This window comes from Fringilla coelebs, assembly GCF_963513975.1.
Source record: "Fringilla coelebs genome assembly, chromosome: Z".
NCBI classification, from domain to species: Eukaryota; Metazoa; Chordata; class Aves; order Passeriformes; family Fringillidae; genus Fringilla; species Fringilla coelebs.
Genome location: NC_140031.1, coordinates 29,375,269 through 29,394,010, shown reverse-complemented (window position 1 = coordinate 29,394,010; position 18,742 = coordinate 29,375,269). Strand labels below are relative to the sequence as shown.

Below are 18,742 nucleotides of genomic sequence, written 5' to 3'. Positions count from 1 at the left end.
ATAATAGTAATGCATTAGGGGTTACATTCAGCTTGTTGTTAAATGTGATTTTCATCTCCACTCAAGTAATTTGAATTTCAACTTTTGACAGTTGGCCTCCATTTGGCGATGTATCTATATGAATTTGGAGCTCTGATCTGAGAGATTAAAGAGACATCAAATAGCTGTTTTCTACTAATCTTGCAATGAGATCAAATTTCACTCATTCTTCTTTCACTCTCTGTGACACCGATTTAGTTTTGCTATTACACAAAGGACTTCCCTTTGCCTTACAACATACACAGTGAATATGATGCCATAATTTATATGTAGCAGCCTTTTACAGTGTAAATGAGTTAACATGGGTCAAGATACTAAATCAAAACCAAAGAATAAAACTCAAAAAGGTTTTTTTTAATCTTTATATTTAATTCCTGATACATTTCTGAAATATATTGATAAAGTAGATTTGAAGAATATTAAAAAGAGCTGTCAGTTTCTGGGGTAGGGGCACACTAGGGATAATTTCATAAAATGAAGTTTGTCTTCTAAAACCAATGGCTATGATGCTATTACCTGCATATAAATATTTAAATCTGAGCCTGTATGCCCTTCCCACATTTGGTGTCTCCTGTCAAATACCTCTTAAGTTTCATGGAGAGAACTCTCTTCAGGTTTTGGAAAGAATTCTCTGTTCGGCAGTAAATAACTAAATAACCACTCCAGAGTTCACTTCATCTTTGGATTCCAAATAGATACACATTTTTAGAATTATTTCAGGGCTAGAATCATACAGCATCTGTTGCTTGCAGATACTATGTCTTCTGAATGTTTCTGGTAGTTCACAGTGCCTCAGCCAATCAAATTAGTTACCAACTCTGTTTCTGTCAGTCACTTCAGAAACTGGTCATTGGAGATGTGCTAAAAGTGAAATGCTCCTTTCTTCTAATTATTTTAAAAGTAAATCTTCTCCTATACTACAAAAGAAATCTGAACAAAGTACATTAAGCAGATGTGCAGCTACTTTGAGAGTTACTGATTACATTTATGGAACCAAAATAACAATCTTCTAATCTATTACCAAAAAAAAAAAAGGAATTATTCCACATATGAGCAGGTAAAATTTGCTCATCAGTAGTGTGAAGAGATTGTCATTCGCTGAGAATGGGGGACATATTTTCCATCTGTTATTTACTACTTGTACTAGAGCTGTTTGGGCAACTGTCCATATGTATTTATTTATTTTTCTATTTTCAGCTGTTTACTCTAATTTGTTGAACTGCACTGATTTGGCAAATTACCTCCAAGAAATTATGACTGCAGTTTTAGCAGTCTGTGGTCCTCTATGAGCTTTTATTTCTGTAAAAATATAGTATATAATTGGATATTTTTTCCAAGAATAGGTAACCTGAATGCAAGCTCACTGCTAGATTTTGATAGATTTGCTGACTGTAGAAGAGCAGTGACAAGACAGTTGGGATATTTAACATATTACTTCAAGAGCACATTGAAGTTTAATTTGTGAGGTAAATAGACTTAATGTGGCTACAGGAGTTAGATGGGAAAAATATATTAAAGAAACAGGCAAACAAGTAATTTTTGTGGGTACAGAAAATTTTACAAGTATATTTCTAGAATATATTGGGGTATAAGTGCAACAAGTATGATAGTGAGAAAAAAAAATGAAGGTAGAGGGCATCAGTCTAGTTATGAACATATATGCAAAAAAAAATTACAGAGGATTTTGTTAAAGAATGTGCAGTGCAAAGAGGATGACCAGTAAATGACTGTGTCTTCTGAAGTGCAAAGAGTAGTAACTCAAATAAAGGTCAACTATGTTTAATTCCCTTTGTCCATAGAAACCTTTTTGATCAGACTTGGACCACTAAGCTCATGATTTACAATAGTACTTATACATTTTAATTAGCACCACAGAGAAATTACGACTGCAGTTTCCAAAAGAATAATTTTATGGGGAGAAGTCTTCTCCTTCTTTAAAACAGACATTATTAAATAGTGTGGATAAGTTTCATGGGTTGGTTTGAAGTATATTGAACTGTTTCAAAGACAAGGAATGTTTGAACTCTTTATTATTTGTTGTTAAGCAAATTTGTTGTTCAGCAAAAAAGGTTATTGCCTCTGCATTTACTTTTCTTAAAGACTGAAAGCAAAGATATTTCCTGGACAAGTTTTTGGATCATATATTGGAATATAGCCAAAAGGTCATTGCAGCTTACTAAGTAACAGTAATAGATGAGAATAATACTGAAGAGTAGGTTTTCTTGTCATTGGGCATATTATCAGTATAATAGCACAGATGAGGCCAAATAATTTCCTGTATGCAGAAGAATTCACAGATTCACAGAATCAAAGGGCCATACCTCTGGATTGTGTCTCATCTCAGCCCTGCTCAGAGCATGGTCACCTGCAGCATTTTGCTCAGAGGCAAAGTTTTGCATAGCTAAGAATGAAAACTCAATGACCTTTTTGGGCAACTTGTTCTCATATTCAGCTATCCTCACAGTAAAACCTATTTTTTCTTGAGTTACAGTTGACTGTGTCTTGGCAAATGGAACTTGGCCATTAACCAGTTCAGAGTTCTCTGTCCTTGCAGCAGTGAAACCACCCTGCAGTCACAGCAGAGACACCTATTTTGGAGCAGATCTTTCCATCTATTAAACTTTATAAACAATCAAATCAAGAGATTCAAGTAAATTAAGTAAACCTTGCTTCCTTTTTGGCCATTTTCTTGTTGACAAGAAAATAAATATTTTCTTTGTTCAAAGATGGAGTATCTTATTCAGCACAGTAAGATTCGTATCCAAAATCTCAAACAAAAGCAAACCTTGATAGATAGATAGATAGATAGATAGATAGATAGATAGATAGATAGATAGATAGATGGATGGATGGATAGATGGATGGATGGATGGATGGATAGATAGATGATGTAAGTCCTAGAGGAAATGCCTAACCATTAGGAGGTCTGCTTGAGTCATAGTTTACATATATTTTATGTGTTTGATACATGTGTTGATACATGTGTTTGATACATTGCGTAGGATTAGGTTGATTAGGAACTTACATAGTGAATGTTAAAGAGCTCTAGAAATTGTGTGGTGTTTCTCAGAAATGAACAAACTAGAGGTAAAAGTGATTGTTCCCATGATGCTTCCTGTCAGCTCATTCTCAGGTTTTGGTTGTATTTTTCTTTTTTTTCTTCTTTTAACAAATTAATTTATGTGGATATTCCTTCTTGTTTTTAAGAAATCACAAATTCCCTAATTTCAGTTTTCCACTGATGAAGAGCAAAAGGTTCCTCATTCTAGATTTTTTCAATTTCTAAGGAAGTTAAAGCCATCTTGACAGACTTTGTATCACTTGCTTTTATAAAGTGCAGCTTTTTGATTTGGTTCAGAAGACTGTAGCCTAAGCTTAAATCTTTTGAGCATAGTAGCTCCAGCACTCTGAATCATAAGATCATAGATTAGTTTGGGTTGGAAAGGACCTTTAAAGGTCATCTAGTCCGACCCCCTGTCCTAAGCAGGGACATTTTCAGCTAGGTCAGGTTTCTCAGAGCCCCATCCACAGGCCTTCAAAGTCTCCAGGGATAGGTCATCCATCACCTCTCTGGGGAATCTAATTAAGTGGGGCTTCATAGCCTTCATCATAAACAAAAACAAAAACAAAACCAACACTTTCTTCTGTCTAGTCTGAATCTACTCTCTTTCACTTTAAAACCATTACCCTTTGTCCTGTCATTATGGGCTCTACTATAAAAGCCTGTCCCCATCTCCTTATAAGAAAGCCCCTTTAAGTACCAGAAGGATGCAAGAGAGTCTTCCAAAGCCTTCTGTTGTCCAGGCTAAACAATTCCAGTTCTCTCAGCCTTTCTTGTTCAATCCCCCTGATCATTTTTGTGACACTTTTCTGGATCTACTCCAACAGATCCATGTCTTTTTTGTACTGATGATCCTAGTACTGGATGCAGCACTCCAGGCAGGGTCTCACCAATGTGGAGTATAGAGGCAGAATCACCTCCTTTGAACTGCTGGTCCCCTGCTGAGTCTTGAGCTATAAGAAGAAATATGCTTCCAAGAGAAAAAAACCCAGATGTCAAAAATATTTTAGAAAGCACAGAAATGCAAAACAGGAAAATGAGAAATCTTAAGTGATGATGAAGAATTTTAAAGACTTTCTCATACTGTGTGTAATGTGGTCATTGCAGAGTACAGGCTATTAAATTGTACTATTGTAGAACCCTTGTTTAGTGTGTTTATTGTGAAGAGAAAGATAAACACTGTAGTTAGAGTGTGTGTGTAATAGAACACGTTGGTGAGAGATAATAAATTATTTTTCCTGTTTACCTAAACTTTATAAATCATAGATCACTGCAGATCTATACAGATCACTGCAGACCTCTAGTACACGCCATTCATTCTAAATCTAAAAAGGCATGTAATACTTCATTAGAAAAGATTTATTATTCCCTTTCTTTCCAGGGTGCTGTTAAAAATTTCTTGTTATTTTATTACCTGACTTTGTAAAATAGTTTTAGAAATTTTCTTTTCTTTTTATTACTATTTTTTAAATTTAGTGCAAGTCTTATGTGTCTCATATATTAAACCTTGTTCATCACTTTGTTTTCTCTTCCTCTTGTCCCTTTTTTTCTCCTTCCCATTTTAGCCTGCCCTCCAGTTTCATTTTTTTTCTCTTCCCTCCTCTCATCTCTATTCTCTCTAGAAAGTAAGAGGGAGGTACATCTCAGTGAGAAGTAATTTTTCAGTGTGATGTTAACATTGCTTTCGTGGCTCAAATTAAACACCCATTCTCCATTGTCTCACTGTTTAAAATTTGAAGTCTCATTTCTTGGCAGATAGAGGTGTATTTTTTAACAGAAGATTCACTTTGGACGTGACCTTGGGTCCTCCATCTATTTTATGATTTCTAAGCACTGAATATTTTGATGAGCTGTCATAGCTTAATTTGGTTTAGTTGCATATCTTTGCTGCAAATCAAAATTTCTTGTATCTCCTGTTTTCATGATTATTCTCTGTGCTGCTGGTCAACTAACATTTCACCTTTTCTTCCCTTCTTGCTGCATTAAAATGGAGCAGTAAACCTGACAGGTGAGAAGTGAAAAACAATCACTCTTCATTTAATACAGAAAAGGAGAAAAAAGAGGAAAAAAAGTCATCATGATAACGTTCTAAGGCAAAACATCTGTCAATCTTAAGTGAATGTAGGCAGTAATCTATCAAAGAGGGCAAGTGCAAGATTTGCTATGCTGTTTACAGCACTGAAAAGTAATGTAATAATGCAAGCAGCAAATTTTCACTGAGGTTTTTCTGTGTCTCCATGGGGCTAATTTTCAAGAGATAGCAGAAATAGTGCTCAGGTGATTTTATTTGTGTTTTAGTGATATGCAAGCAGTGGTTGTACACAATAATCAGAGTTTTTGAAGGAATCCATGGTTGTAGTTGAGGCATTAGCTGCTCTGAATCTTCATAACGTCCCATATACATAAACTCACACTGACTTACAGTTCTACCAATGAAAATGATACAGTGATATCATTTTTCCTTTCTGGAATTTTTTTCTCCACCTATCTCAGAATCATTGCATAACCTGGAAGAATTGAGATATCTTCTACAGGCTGGAGAGATTAAAAAAAACAGAATATTCCTCTAATTAGTATTTCATAGTAAACCATTCTGTTATTCTATAAGTATTCAAAATGTTCAGTTACATGATTGGAAGACACTTTAGTGGTTTTATTAGATTAATAAGAAATTGCAGCCTGGTACTAACTTCCAAGTGGAAAAAAGTTAAATGAAGCTTGTCCCTGGACAGTTCCAGAAACTTAAGGAGACTTAAAACTCCTAGACATAAAGACAAGGAAGTACAGGGTAAGCAACTTTTTGAAAGTTATATCACACATCTTCAGTAAGAAGAAAGAGCACTAGGGCCGAGTGCTACTGTGAAAGGAGTTTGGAATAGTCAAAATCAAAAGAAAGGAAGCTCAAATGAGTTTATAAGTACTAATTTTGTTTTAAAAAGACTAAAAACAGAGTAATCGGATTTAAATTTATATTGCTTCACTAAAGAGAAATTAATACATATGTTAAGGTATGTACTGGATAACAGGTGGAGTGTTTTTACAGTAAAACTTTATATTTTTTCCAATAAAACCATAGGATTTGTGACTTTCAAAAATTCAGACAATGGCGTTTGACTTTTTCATAACTTTTGCAATCTCATTGTATGTCACCTGGACTTCATTATTTCAAAAGCAGCAAGAAATTGACTGGAGTAATAACAGGTTTATCATTGTCACATTGTGAGTCAATGAGGAAAAAGAAAGTGTTATGTTAATGTAAATATTTGGCACCTGGAAGATATTCTGCTATCATTGCCCTTAATCTCAGTTCTGTTTTCACAACATAAATTCTTTTCCTCTGTTTGCTTCTTCATTTTATGTTCCAGAAAAAATATCAGCCACATTTCATTCAGGACCCCACAGATAGCTTGTGAAGAAAGATTCCACTGTCTGTATAAAAATGCAGAGTGGCAGCTACTCTTCATGTAACACAGTTCTCTTTGTTTTACATCAGATACTAATACATACAGATAATGGAAGTCAGTTTTAGCAAAAATGTCAGTGAGACTACACATGGATTCTGCTTCTCTCTAGAGAAAGGGAAGCATAGACAACTTTCTTTCTCTTTTAGCTCTTTCATTCTGTCTATTTTTTTGTTTTATTTTCCTTCTTTTGCAGTGAAAATATTAATTTGATTAGAAATATTCATACAGATCCAAGCCTTGGATATATGTAGACCTGATAAGACATATGAAGATTGCATATTTCAGTTCTTACAGAGATGAAATAGAGAGGAAACAGAGCAAATTCTTACATCTTAGAAAGTGAAAAGAATAGATGTCATCTCGAATAAGTGTCTTCTGTACTGTTCTTTCTCATATTAAATATACCTAAAGAATGCAAATTATTTTTTATAGCAATGCAGAGCTCTGTGTATAAGAGAAGAAATATTTAATGACAATAACTTGGGGTGGTCTAGCTCAAGCATTGGCTGCTTTTTTATAAAGGTATAAAAGTATAAAAGTAGCTAGGTAGCAGTTAAAGTATAAGGTATAGCATTTAAAATAAGAGAATTGTCTAAATTTTTTATAGGTTTAATTTTATAAAAGTAAAGTATTAGGATGATCAGAAGGCTGTTCTGGAAGAGCAATTTAGGGCAGAATGCAGCTATTTTCTCTCTGACCATTTTACTACTGCAAATTGTAGGTACCCTACCCACCACTCATAATTATATTACCTTCCCACCGCATCAAATACTTTTTCAGAAATAAACGCCTTGCCTTTAGAATATAATGCCAAACACTCAGGCACCTCTGTGAAGCTCACACGTCTCTCTTCTGTTTATGTGTATTCACCTTCTCCATGCAGGAAGAGGGCTGAATCAGATTCTAGAAAGAGCAGCATACCCAACAGCAAGGAGGTCCCCTCTCACCATCCCACAGATCCCGTGGAGCTGCGGCGCCTTAACTTCCAAACTCCGGGTAAGAGACAATGATAACTCACCGAGACCTCTGTGAGCACAGGCTGATTGCTGATGCTGTTACAGAAAAGAGATGTGGATTGTTTGGAAATACGTGTTTTGATCGAGGGTTTGGGGGGGTGTTTTTTTGGTTTTTGCTGCAAAATATATTTCTTCATTAGCTTTTGAAATAATTAAGTAATTTCTTTATTTAAAAGAAAAGACTGCTTGAAAAAAAAATTGAAGTTTTGTAAAAAAAAGCCCAAAGACACATGTGCTTATATGGGTGTGCTTTATTTGCTAAAATTCCAACTTAAAACTAACAATGCTAGAAAATGTTACTGGGAAATTTACATCCCTATGTTTATTAATGATATTTTTAAGGACACTTCTTTGTAAATAAGCTTCTCTTTTATCTACTGCATTATCAGGTAATATATTAACATCATTGTGAGTTCCACTGGTTTGCAAATGTACAATAGAGAAGAGAAATACATAACTAGAGAAATGGTCTTGATGTTGAAAATAAGGCTGTATGTTATGGTCAAGAAGGATACTAATATGTCAGTAGCTTTGAGGACAGAAGGAACACACTTTTGAATACTTTATTAAATTTTTTTTCATTAATCACTGTTTTATTAAAGCTGTTCAATCTGATAGTTAAGAAGCACAAACAGAAATATTTAAAATATAGTTTTTACCACCTTTGCAGAAGTCGACTTTTACTTAAATTGGCTTTGTTTTGATTATGTCCCAGTAGACTTGTTTTCTACTGCAATATATTTGCATGGAGTCTGATGCTAATTAGATGCTAAATCTTCCCGAGCCTCATGTTTTTGTCAAGCTTACTATATTAAGTAAAAAACGTAGGGAATTCAAGTTCATAAAAGCAGGAAATTAAGTGCTTGAGATGCTGAGAATTAGCTGCTGAAGTTGACATGATAAATACCATTAAAGGGTTAAGTGAACCTGCAAATCTCATTCCTGATCTTCTAAATAATGACTGTATTGAGATGATGTTGCCCCAGAAGGAGTGTGTCTGCAGAGTAATGAATGTGGCTAAAGACCCACACTTCATGCACATGGCAGAAGTAGAAAGAGTCTGGAGGCTTGAGTTTTGCTCCAGCCTTGCTTTTTCAGTCTGTTCAGTATACTGCTCCTGGCAGCTAGGGCAAATCAGGTGTATTTCAGGAGCACATCTTCCAATTTAACTTCATCTTAGTGTGGGAATCTTGTTGGCATGCGCTGGGACCTCTCTAGCTTAGGAACTTAAATACAGTAAATGCAAATCATTGAAAGGTTTTATTCAGTGTCCTTTTGAGGCCACAATTTCAGTGGTAGCTCATTGTTTCTGGGTGAAGTTTTCATCTGTTACTCAGGACTTTTGTAAAACCTTTAAAGAGTTTTACAGTGAAAGAAATATGCATACAAATCTTTGAAACGTGAAAAGAAAAAGTCTTGTTCTGAAAGTCTAGCTTAGGCCTAAAAGAAGTAATTATTTGTATATAGGTATATAATAAGCAGAGTAAATGGCTTACTAGAATCACAGAATTGTTTTGTTTGGAAAAGATCTCTAAAATCATTAACTGCAACCATTAACCAAGCACCTTATGTTCAACAATAAGCCGTGTCCTGAAGTGTGACACCCACTTGTTTTCTGAGCACTCCAGGGCCTGATTCCACCGCTTTCCTGGGAAGCCTGTTCCAATGCCTCATGACCCTTTCATCATGAAGAATTTTTTCCTAATACCTAATCTGAATCTTCCCAGCATACCTTGAGGCCATTTCCTCTTCCTCCTCTATCACTTGTTAACTTGGAAAAAGAGATTGCCCCCACCTGGCTTCTTTCAGGCAGTTGTAGGGAGCATAGGGTCGTCTCCCAGCCTCCTTTTCTCCAGGCTAAACACCCCCTGCTCCCTCAGCTGCTTCTCAGGACTTATGGTCCAGACCCTTCCCTGGGTACATTGCCCTTCTCTGGACATGTCCAGCACCTCAATGCCTTTCCTGGAGTGCTCCAGAACCGAACACAGGATTTGAGGTGTGGCCTCACCAGTGCTGAGTACAGGGGCACAACCCCTGCCCTGCTCCTGCTGGCCATGCAATTGCTGGCAAAAGCCAGGATGTCAGATCTGCTCAGTGACCTTCCCCAGCATCAAGGCCAGGTTGACAGGCCTATAGTTTCCTGGATCCTCCTTCTTGCCCATCTTGTTGATGGATGTCCTATTTAGAAACCTCTAGTCAACAGGAGCATCCCCAGTTGGGCAGAACTGCTGGTACATGAGGGAAGGAGGAGTACTCAGTGAGTACTTTAATCAAGTCTCTTGCTGCCCCTAAGTGTATCCCCTCCAGTCTCACACAGTTGTGCATGTGTAAGTGGTGTAGCAGGTTGCTGACCATTTTTTTTCCAGGATCAGGGAGACTTAATTCTGCTCCCCATCATTGTCTTCCAGCTCAGGGGACTGGATGCCCACACAACAGTTGATATTGCTATTAAAAATTTAGGCAAAGAAGGCATTAATTACCTTAGCCTTTACCTCATCAATCGTCACTATGTCTCCCTCTTCATCCAATAAATAATGGAATAATAACTAGATAGATAAGCCTAATTTTCTGCACTCCATTTATTTAGATGCAAAACTTACCTATCTATTTAGTATTCATCATAATTAAAATGAAACATGAGGGAAAAAACCCCTGCTGCCGAGTGCTAACATATAAAATTAATTTATTGTAATTAATTTTTAATTTACATTGAGAAGGTAAAGTTATTAAGAAATGACAGAATTTCTGGCACTTGTAGACACAGTAATTCCACGTCATTGATCTGAAGAGGGCTGGAGAGGATTTAAGGCATACTTTTCCTTGCAGGGCTATAGTTTATCTGTGAAGTTTGCAGTTTTCTGTGCAGCTATTTAAGCAGAACATCTGCAGTCTGTTTCTACTAGGAACTATCTTCTTTGCTGTAATCCTTTTCACAGACTGGAGTATTACCATTATTTTTAAAAATACAGTACATCAAATGATGTTCTTTTTTCTTATTATTGTACCTCTTAAGGTCCCTAGACACAGGTCAGGCCATTATACTACTCAACCAAATATCAAAGGAGAAAAATCTTATCCCAGTAGATTTGTCTTACTTTGTAACACTCTTAACTTACTCTGCTGACATGTTCTTAATATGTAAACAGTCCCAGCGAAATCAAGCTACAGTTCTTTTGTTAGTAAAAGCAGAATTTCACCTAAATTAGCTTCAGTTAGGGCTACCATGTCATGAAAACCTGAATAAATTTAACTTAGGTGTTTACATCCTACTGGAATATTTATCCATCTCCCAACCACCAACACACCATCAAATAATATGCAATATTCTTTTTTTAAGACGAACACAGAGAAACTACAGAAAGGCTATACATTCAGGATATCAGCTTTGTTGGGTTTGTTGTTCTTTCCCTTTCAAATATATGGGTTTTATTTTCTTCAAGGTGGCAGAATTAGATGGGGGGGGTACTGCAAAGGAGGTAACTGAGGGAAGGGGGTAGGGCTGATGTTGTTATGTGCTGGGTTCCTTTTACTGAGAAATCTGCTGTTGCCCTCATAAAATGAGGCATTTCTCAACATTGCCTACAGATTAAACAAAGGACAGAGTGGTGAAAATACTATCAGTACAAGTGCATCAATGTAGATGATTTGACACAGTTGTTATTCTAATGATTTATTTCTTTAGATTATGAAAGCATCCACAGTTTGCTTGGAGCTTTCCAGGCAGACCAACTGCTTCCAGTGGGAGAGGAAAACAATTTTGAATGAATCCATAATGTACAGAAGTATTAGAGAAAAAAATTCTAAATTACATTGGCATATCTGGATTGGAGAGGTGAATGAGACACTCCTATAAAATCATTGATTGTCAAAAACTTTAGTACTTTAAAAGATTTCTAAACAGCCACATTCCAAAAATACTATCAATCATATATTTTGTATAAGGAAAGACCCAATCAGATATAGATATCAAAATAATTTGAAACCTAAGTCCTTGGGGGAAATTTGCATTTCTAACCACAATTTTAAATTACTCCCAATGCAGAAGATTAGGTAGAGATATTTGACACAAAATATCAGGGAGCAATATTGTATCTTTGGTGATATTTAGACAATCTTTTTGGTACAACTATGTTATACTTGTCATAAAATTTTCAATTCAGCATGAGGATGTTATAACATTTCACAATCTACCAGCACAGCACAGGAAATGTCTTGGCTTTCCTTTCACTTTTTATTGTCTACATTCTTCAATAATGTAAAGAGATCTAAAGAGCTCTAACCTAAGGAGTTTCCTATCTTAACTTGTTCAGAAAGGATCAAATTTATTTCTGGCTTCTCTCCTTATTGGATGAAGTAACTCCGTAGATAAATTTTACACTTTGCCTTGACATTTGGAATAGCCCACAGTTCTGTATCTGAGACCAAGATCCCAGGTCCGTGTGTGTTATCCAAAAATGTGCATGTGTTAGATAAGCCCATATGCCAGTGAGTGGGTCACAGCAGTGCCAAGTTCTCTTTGAGTAAACATGAAAATATCCAGTCTCTCAGTAGGATTTCATTTTTAAGTCTGTTATTCTTCCACAACTTGAATAGCTGAAGAAAAGTCTGTCACATCCTTACCTTTCTACAAGTTACCTATGAAACACAGAATTAAAATCATTAACCCGGTGCACAAATTTTGGAGGTCTCTATTCCACATGGGAGAGTTAAGGTAAAGAAGGGGTAATAATTAAGCCTTACAAAAGATTTCATCAAATAAGGCAGCCCAGTTGTGCAGAGGAAAATTAACTGAAATTAAGTAGTTTGAGTGGGTTCTGAGAGATCCAAGGCTCAGGCAGACTTCAATCTGCCAATCAGCCTGAGAAATAAATTGAATCATGCCTCAAAAGTGACTGATTTTTTTATCCTCATTTAACTATAAAATGTGTCACACTTATAAGTAATTTTTGTAATTGGGTGCCAATTAAACAATTATCTCATTATATCTTATGAACTAAATAAGATGCTTTTAAATACAAGAAAAATAAATAGTTACTACAGCTCTAAGACCTTTCTTTTTTTTTAATTAGATAAGTGCTCCCTTATTCCCTGAGTTGCTAAGGAATTTCCACAAACTTATTTCCATGATAAAGCAGAAAAAGCATAAAACATGTTCAGAGGAAAAGGGTACAAACACAAACACAAAAAAAAAAAAGGTGGAAAAAGCGATGTCTGGATTTAGTTACCTGCTTCGCACAACAGCAGAATTTGTTTTGCGCAGTTTATCCACTCAACATCTGTTTATGAGAATCATGACAATGTTGAAGGAAGTCCTGTGCTTTGTCTCCATGGCAAAAAAAAAGACTAAAATGCTTTCTGATAGTGAGCCAGCATACATATAGCTCTTCTTATGCACATGTCTCACGTGGAGGATTTAGGCACCTACGAGACGTACAGCTTCTGAAGCACACAGCACTTCTCTGATATCCCATTTTGCTTTGAAACCTGGAGGAACCCAGAATCTGCTTAGCTAGGAGATGAAGTTGAAAAGTCTTCTCTTCACAAGAGTTACCCCATTTTTCCCCCCTGGATTTTAGACCATAGTTTTTGTAACATCTTACTGTATTTGACATTTTTAGATCAGGATCTGAAAATTAGGCTTCCCCTATTATCACTATAGGTGACTTTTGCACATCACTCAGAGGTGGTGCTTCTGCTAGGAGGTTGTGGAGGAGACCCCAATGCTCCTTGTTAAAGCTCAGTCTTTGTTGCAAAAAAGATAAAATGTTTTCATTCCAAAATAATTGATCAAGTTTTGAAGAACATAAAATATTCTGGAATAAAAGTGGAATAATTTTGCAATATTATATATGCATTTGCAATTATTTTAGAATAGCTGTTGCAGAATGATATATTTCTCTAGAGATTGTCTTATAAATTTGTCTTTGTAATTTCATGCTCTGGCCTAGCTCTGGCTCTGTGAAAATGAAATTTTAAAGTAACAGTAATTTTCATGTACTAAAGGCATTCTTGATAAATTTTCATGAATGCTGAATTCCTACTGAATAAGGGTTATCCTTACTTTTTTCCATTTTCTATGTCAGAATTTAAAGTAGGTAATGTTTTCTTTTATTTTGATAAGTCTCAACAACCACTGTTACTTATTACTTCCTTTTTTGATAAAGGGATATCTTAGTCAACATAGATTGGTAGGTAAAAGAGTGTTCTGTAAATTATTAAATGAAAATGAGATGTTTGTAAGTCTCACAGACAATTAATTCAATGTGGACCTAAAGTACCGCTCACTTCCTAAAGAAATTTCTGTGACAATTATGTGTCACATTTTCACTTCATGTAGATTATAGTCTCTATACCAGCAGATCTGCTCTTTAATTTCTAATTTTGTTCTTGTTTATTGTGGGTATGTGAACCTACAGTTCCAAATTGGTAAATAAATGTATGTATCATAAATGTTTCTAAAAGCTTTTATCATAAAGCCGTGACTACAAACAAAATCCTAATTTAAGGCACTAATGGCAAGCCTAAAACACCCACTTGATTAGCTGTGATAAAGAAATATAATTAAAAGGTTTAAAGTCTGTTGATATAAATAATATGATTTATGTCCTTACTCTCTTAATTTTTTCCTTGAAATTGTAGCAGAAATAGTATTTTGTGTTCCTTAGTCATGTATTTACCAGATTAACCAGAGGATAATTCTACACTGTAATCAAACCATACATTGTTATTTAATTCATGCAAAGGGATTACTACTAGGCTGCATAAGATCAATTAAATTTGGCAATCTTCTACCAAATCTGGTTATAAAATTTTTTAATGGGTGCAATTTCAATTGTGTTTTGCATGTGGTGGTTTTGGGGGTTTTCTTTTCTTTGAGTTTTCAAGTGTTTTTATCTCTTTTTTTATTTAAAAAAAAAAAAGAGATACCATATTTAAAAGAGAATTTGAAAGCATGTTTCAGCATGATATTTCTTTTGACTTTTTAGCATGTCACAGGACCTGTTGTAATTTAGCTGTATTTTGTCTTTAAGTTTCTGTGTTGTCATGACATATGTTGATTGGTGTGGGAGTGTGTCATCAAATAAGTGTATTTTCTTATCTGTAACCACAAAAAGAAGTGAGTTTAGCTGTATTTTAACTGGCATCTTTTGAGTCAAGTCCTACACCTGCTCAATTGAAGCCTCATGCTTTTGCATGAGGTGTGATGACATCTTAGGATGTTTATTCATAGCATATTCTGTTATGATTCACAGAGTGATTACATAACAAAAGCCCTCCAGCAGTTCTTTTAAAAAATAACTACTTCTATCATATCAGTAGAGCCCATTTTATGTATTTAAAGTATGAAAATAGAACAAATGCAATTACTTTGTAAGTTAACTGCCAAATGTTTTTTGCGGAAAGTTATTCAAAGCGTAATTGCTGAAAATGAGACGTAGAGGAAGGGTTTCAATGCAGTTAAAATTTGTCAGTTTCTGAAGTTGTAAGTAGTTCCTCTTATTGCCTTAGAAAAATTTACCTTTGAATTTCTTATTTGCACAAAATATTTCATGTGAAATCTCCCCTTGGAAATGTCCAGTGTCATATAGAGAAGCGTATAAAAAAAAATAATTTTAAAAAAGAATGGGTGTTCAGCATCTTTAGAAAAATATTCCTTCACAGTAAGTTAATTATTATTATTATTATTTGTGTTCATGATGCTGGTGATTTAGTCAGGTTCATTGTGTGATGAGTGAGTCTCATACTCACTGTGTTTATGACCTTTATATTTACAGTAGGGTAACTGCACCTTTAAATATCTTAGCTGAGTTGCCAGACGCTGTTTTGTGCATGTCTGAAGTGCCTGTATGTACAAGATGATTGATTATGATGGTCTACTGCTGTTACTAATTTGTTTCCCATTTCCGATTGGCTTTTACTTTTTACAGCTTTGAGCAGTAATTCAGTCCCCTACGCCTCCCTGATTGGCTCTGTGTCCTCCCTCTCTAGCCAAACTACCACTCAGTCCTTATATGATAATAACTCTCTCCCACGATTCGCTCGAAAAGGTCTAAACATCTTTGTCTCTATTATTTTCTCTGTTCAAGCACTGTTTTAGATGTACATCAGTCCACCTCCATTTCTGGATCAATCTAGAGTTCTCTTGTGCCTTTTCACCCACATATTTTCCATAGGGGTGCTTGATCTGGATCAATCCGTCTAATTATTAGATGACTAATCTCATTTTGAGAGTAGCCAAGTCCTAAGTAAAATTTGTGAGGAAATGGGAGAGAAGCAGAGCTGCAGCAAATAAATTAGTACTTAGAGACTAATATTTTGAATTTAAATTTTTAAGGAATCTCCCCACCGATCTGAATATTCTGCTTATTAAGTTGACTGACAACTTGCTTTAATGTCTTACCATCACAGAGGTTCTATGAAGAATCCCTAAAACAAATATATAGGGTCGGAAGAAATAGGGCCAGTGCTGCTGGACATTATTTTGGAGTCTGTTATGGTGCTTGAAATGGCAAAGAATCCAAAAGAAAATAGGAATTAAAAACAAAATGAGAAGGATTAAAAGAATTAAAGCACATGCTATAGTGTGACTGTGTTGTAGCCACATGGTCATTTTCAGCTATGTTTAAAGGAAATGCTAGTCAACTGTCTTAGGCATGCTCTTGAAAGTCACGTTGACAAAGCAAACTGCATTGTGCAACATGCCTTCCAGCTTGAGCCCCCTTGAGTCATCAGTGTTTCCCTTCGTAATTTCAAGAGATCCTGGGGTTCACTAGCTTAACTTTTTCTTGCCAGCTCTGATTTCTTCCCTAAGCTATTGAAACCTCACTTTCGTTTTAGGTGTGATAGTCTAAAGTATGAAGAGAAGAATGTAAGCATTTTGGAGAAAGCTCATGAAGACTGGTAGCTTGAAATAAATATGTTCACAAAATTTTGCCTGTCAAACCTTAAGCTGGCAGATTGTTCTAGTTGACCCCACATCTTTTCTGTCTTTTTGGTTTGTTTTTTCTTTTTAATTTTTGCCTTGCTGTCCCTGTACCCCCTTACACACCCATCTGTACTTCCAATTCCAAGCTCTTCTTCTTTTTCACTTAGTATCTTCATCAGTGGACAAAGATGTTTACACCTGAAGTAGATTGTAGGTACTTTTAGGGGTTGATAAAATGGGATTTCAGATTAAGCATATTTAAGGTACTAGTGCAGTCAGCATGTGAGTCCAGCCAAAGTGTACAACCCCTGCTTCTACAATCTGCTACTAGTGAAAACATTTTTGAAGTTCTAATTGTCTTATGTCCAATGTTGTCTTCAGTGACTTGTCTTAAAGCAGTGATGCATGTTGTTCTAGTCATTCATAGCTGCATGTCAGTCACTTCAGAATTCTGTAAATACTTAAGTAGTTCTAATTTAGAGTACACAGTCAGTCTTCTATATTATTATTATTATTATTATTATTATTATTATTATTATTATTATTATTATTATTAATCTTCAATCTTTCCATTTCATTACTTTATGTTTTATTTTACAAGTTAGCTTTATGTTGGCTTAGGTTTCTTTTTTTTTTTTTAACATTTCCTTTGCAGGTTCAGGTGTCTGTGGTTACCTTGGTAACCTTCATTATTCAAGTTTGTTTTTCTTGATTATGCATAAGTCACTTTGTTTTCTGTCAAAACACTATTGTTTCCCCTTTAGGGCTCTTTCAGTGTCTGTTTCTCAGTTCACATTTTCTCATGTAATTCAATAGAGTTTTCATTTCATGCATTGCAGTAGAAGGGGTTTGAAATGACATTAAGAGTCATTACTCAAAGCAGAGGTCAACATCAGGTCTAACCGTTTCATTTTTCCATGCCTAGCTAAACTCATTGACTCATATGGCAGTAGTTCTTTCCTCTATGCTAGGAATGTTAGCTTTGGGAATATGTTTGGTGACTTCTTTTAATTTGGCTTCAGAGCTCATCTATGCAGAGCATGTCCTGCTTTGAGTAACCAAACTATTTGCCTGCTTCTCTCACATATGACATCTTTACTACTTACACATTTGTAGACATTCTAACTACTGTTTTTTCTAAATTTTAGAGCAATGCCATCACTGTAGTTTACTTTAAATTTTGTTCTTCTTTCTTGTTCAACAGGTATGGCCAGTCATCCCCCAATACCTATCTTGGAACTTGCAGATCACATTGAAAGATTGAAAGCAAATGACAATTTGAAGTTCTCACAGGAATATGAGGTAATTTCCCCCACTTCTTTAGCATTCAAATTTTAAATGTCTTGCTTGCTATTTCCCAAGACTTCTCTCTGATATGATGCCAGGTTTGTATGATATTGAAACTGTGACAAAAAAAAAAAGGTGTAAAATGACTACAATGGTGGGGTGGATCCTTTGCTCATAAAATCCTTTTCTCTTTTTATAAGGATACATCTCAGGCAGATTCCATAGACACACACTTGAAGTAATGTGTGAATGATACAGCATAGACTTGTTTTAATATACAAGGACATATTTGTTTCCTGCTGTTTAAAGATACTTAGATTATGTGTAATGTTGACAGGACACATACAGCAAAAGCTCCAAAGAAGTTCAGTCCACTGCTTTAATTTTTTTTACATGAGATAAAAGGGTTTGCAAGTGCTTGTTGTCCCTTCTAGTGTAGCAGTTTCATTGTATTTTCCTCCTGTCAACAATACCACTTTGATAAATTGTGAATGATGGTCTAGAAGAGCATGAAAGAATGTAACAGGAAGACAGTAATCATTTACCAGCCACCTTGTCAGTTACCCACAGAGTATATAGGTATTGCTATAGTGGAGGGTAACAGCCTCTCAGGTCAGTAATTTGTGGCTAAAGGGACATAGGAAGCCATCCATTAAACCTGGTAAATTATAGCTATTACTTTAATGCCAAAATATTGTCCATGTCAAAAATACCTAGATCCAGTATACGCTGAACCATGGGTAAAGAGGTGCTTCTATAGATCAGCTATAGGTGATCATGTCAGTGATCCAGGGATTACCAGCCCCCCAGAGGGATCAGTATTTTCTTTATTATTTTTCTTCTGTCACTAATCCTTGCTTAAAATCCTCCAACACTTTTTCAGCATGGTGGAGCAAAAGCCTGAGTTGCTCTTAGTTTTTAGGGAATGCACATTAGTTGCATTTGAAGG

General features: G+C 35.5%; 1 protein-coding gene across 1 annotated transcript in view; it reads left to right on the top strand.

Annotated features, from left to right (window-relative positions):
- The window catches only part of PTPRD (protein tyrosine phosphatase receptor type D), a gene marked incomplete at its 5' end in the record, with an annotated part of 283,346 nt that overhangs the window by 192,241 nt on the left and 72,363 nt on the right, over positions 1-18,742 (top strand). Inside the window, 4 exons of the mRNA XM_084225157.1 lie at positions 5,094-5,108; positions 7,448-7,560; positions 17,162-17,203; positions 17,711-17,808. Coding sequence (XP_084081283.1) covers positions 5,094-5,108; positions 7,448-7,560; positions 17,162-17,203; positions 17,711-17,808 — 268 coding nt within the window. The remainder of the gene's footprint in view (positions 1-5,093; positions 5,109-7,447; positions 7,561-17,161; positions 17,204-17,710; positions 17,809-18,742) is intronic.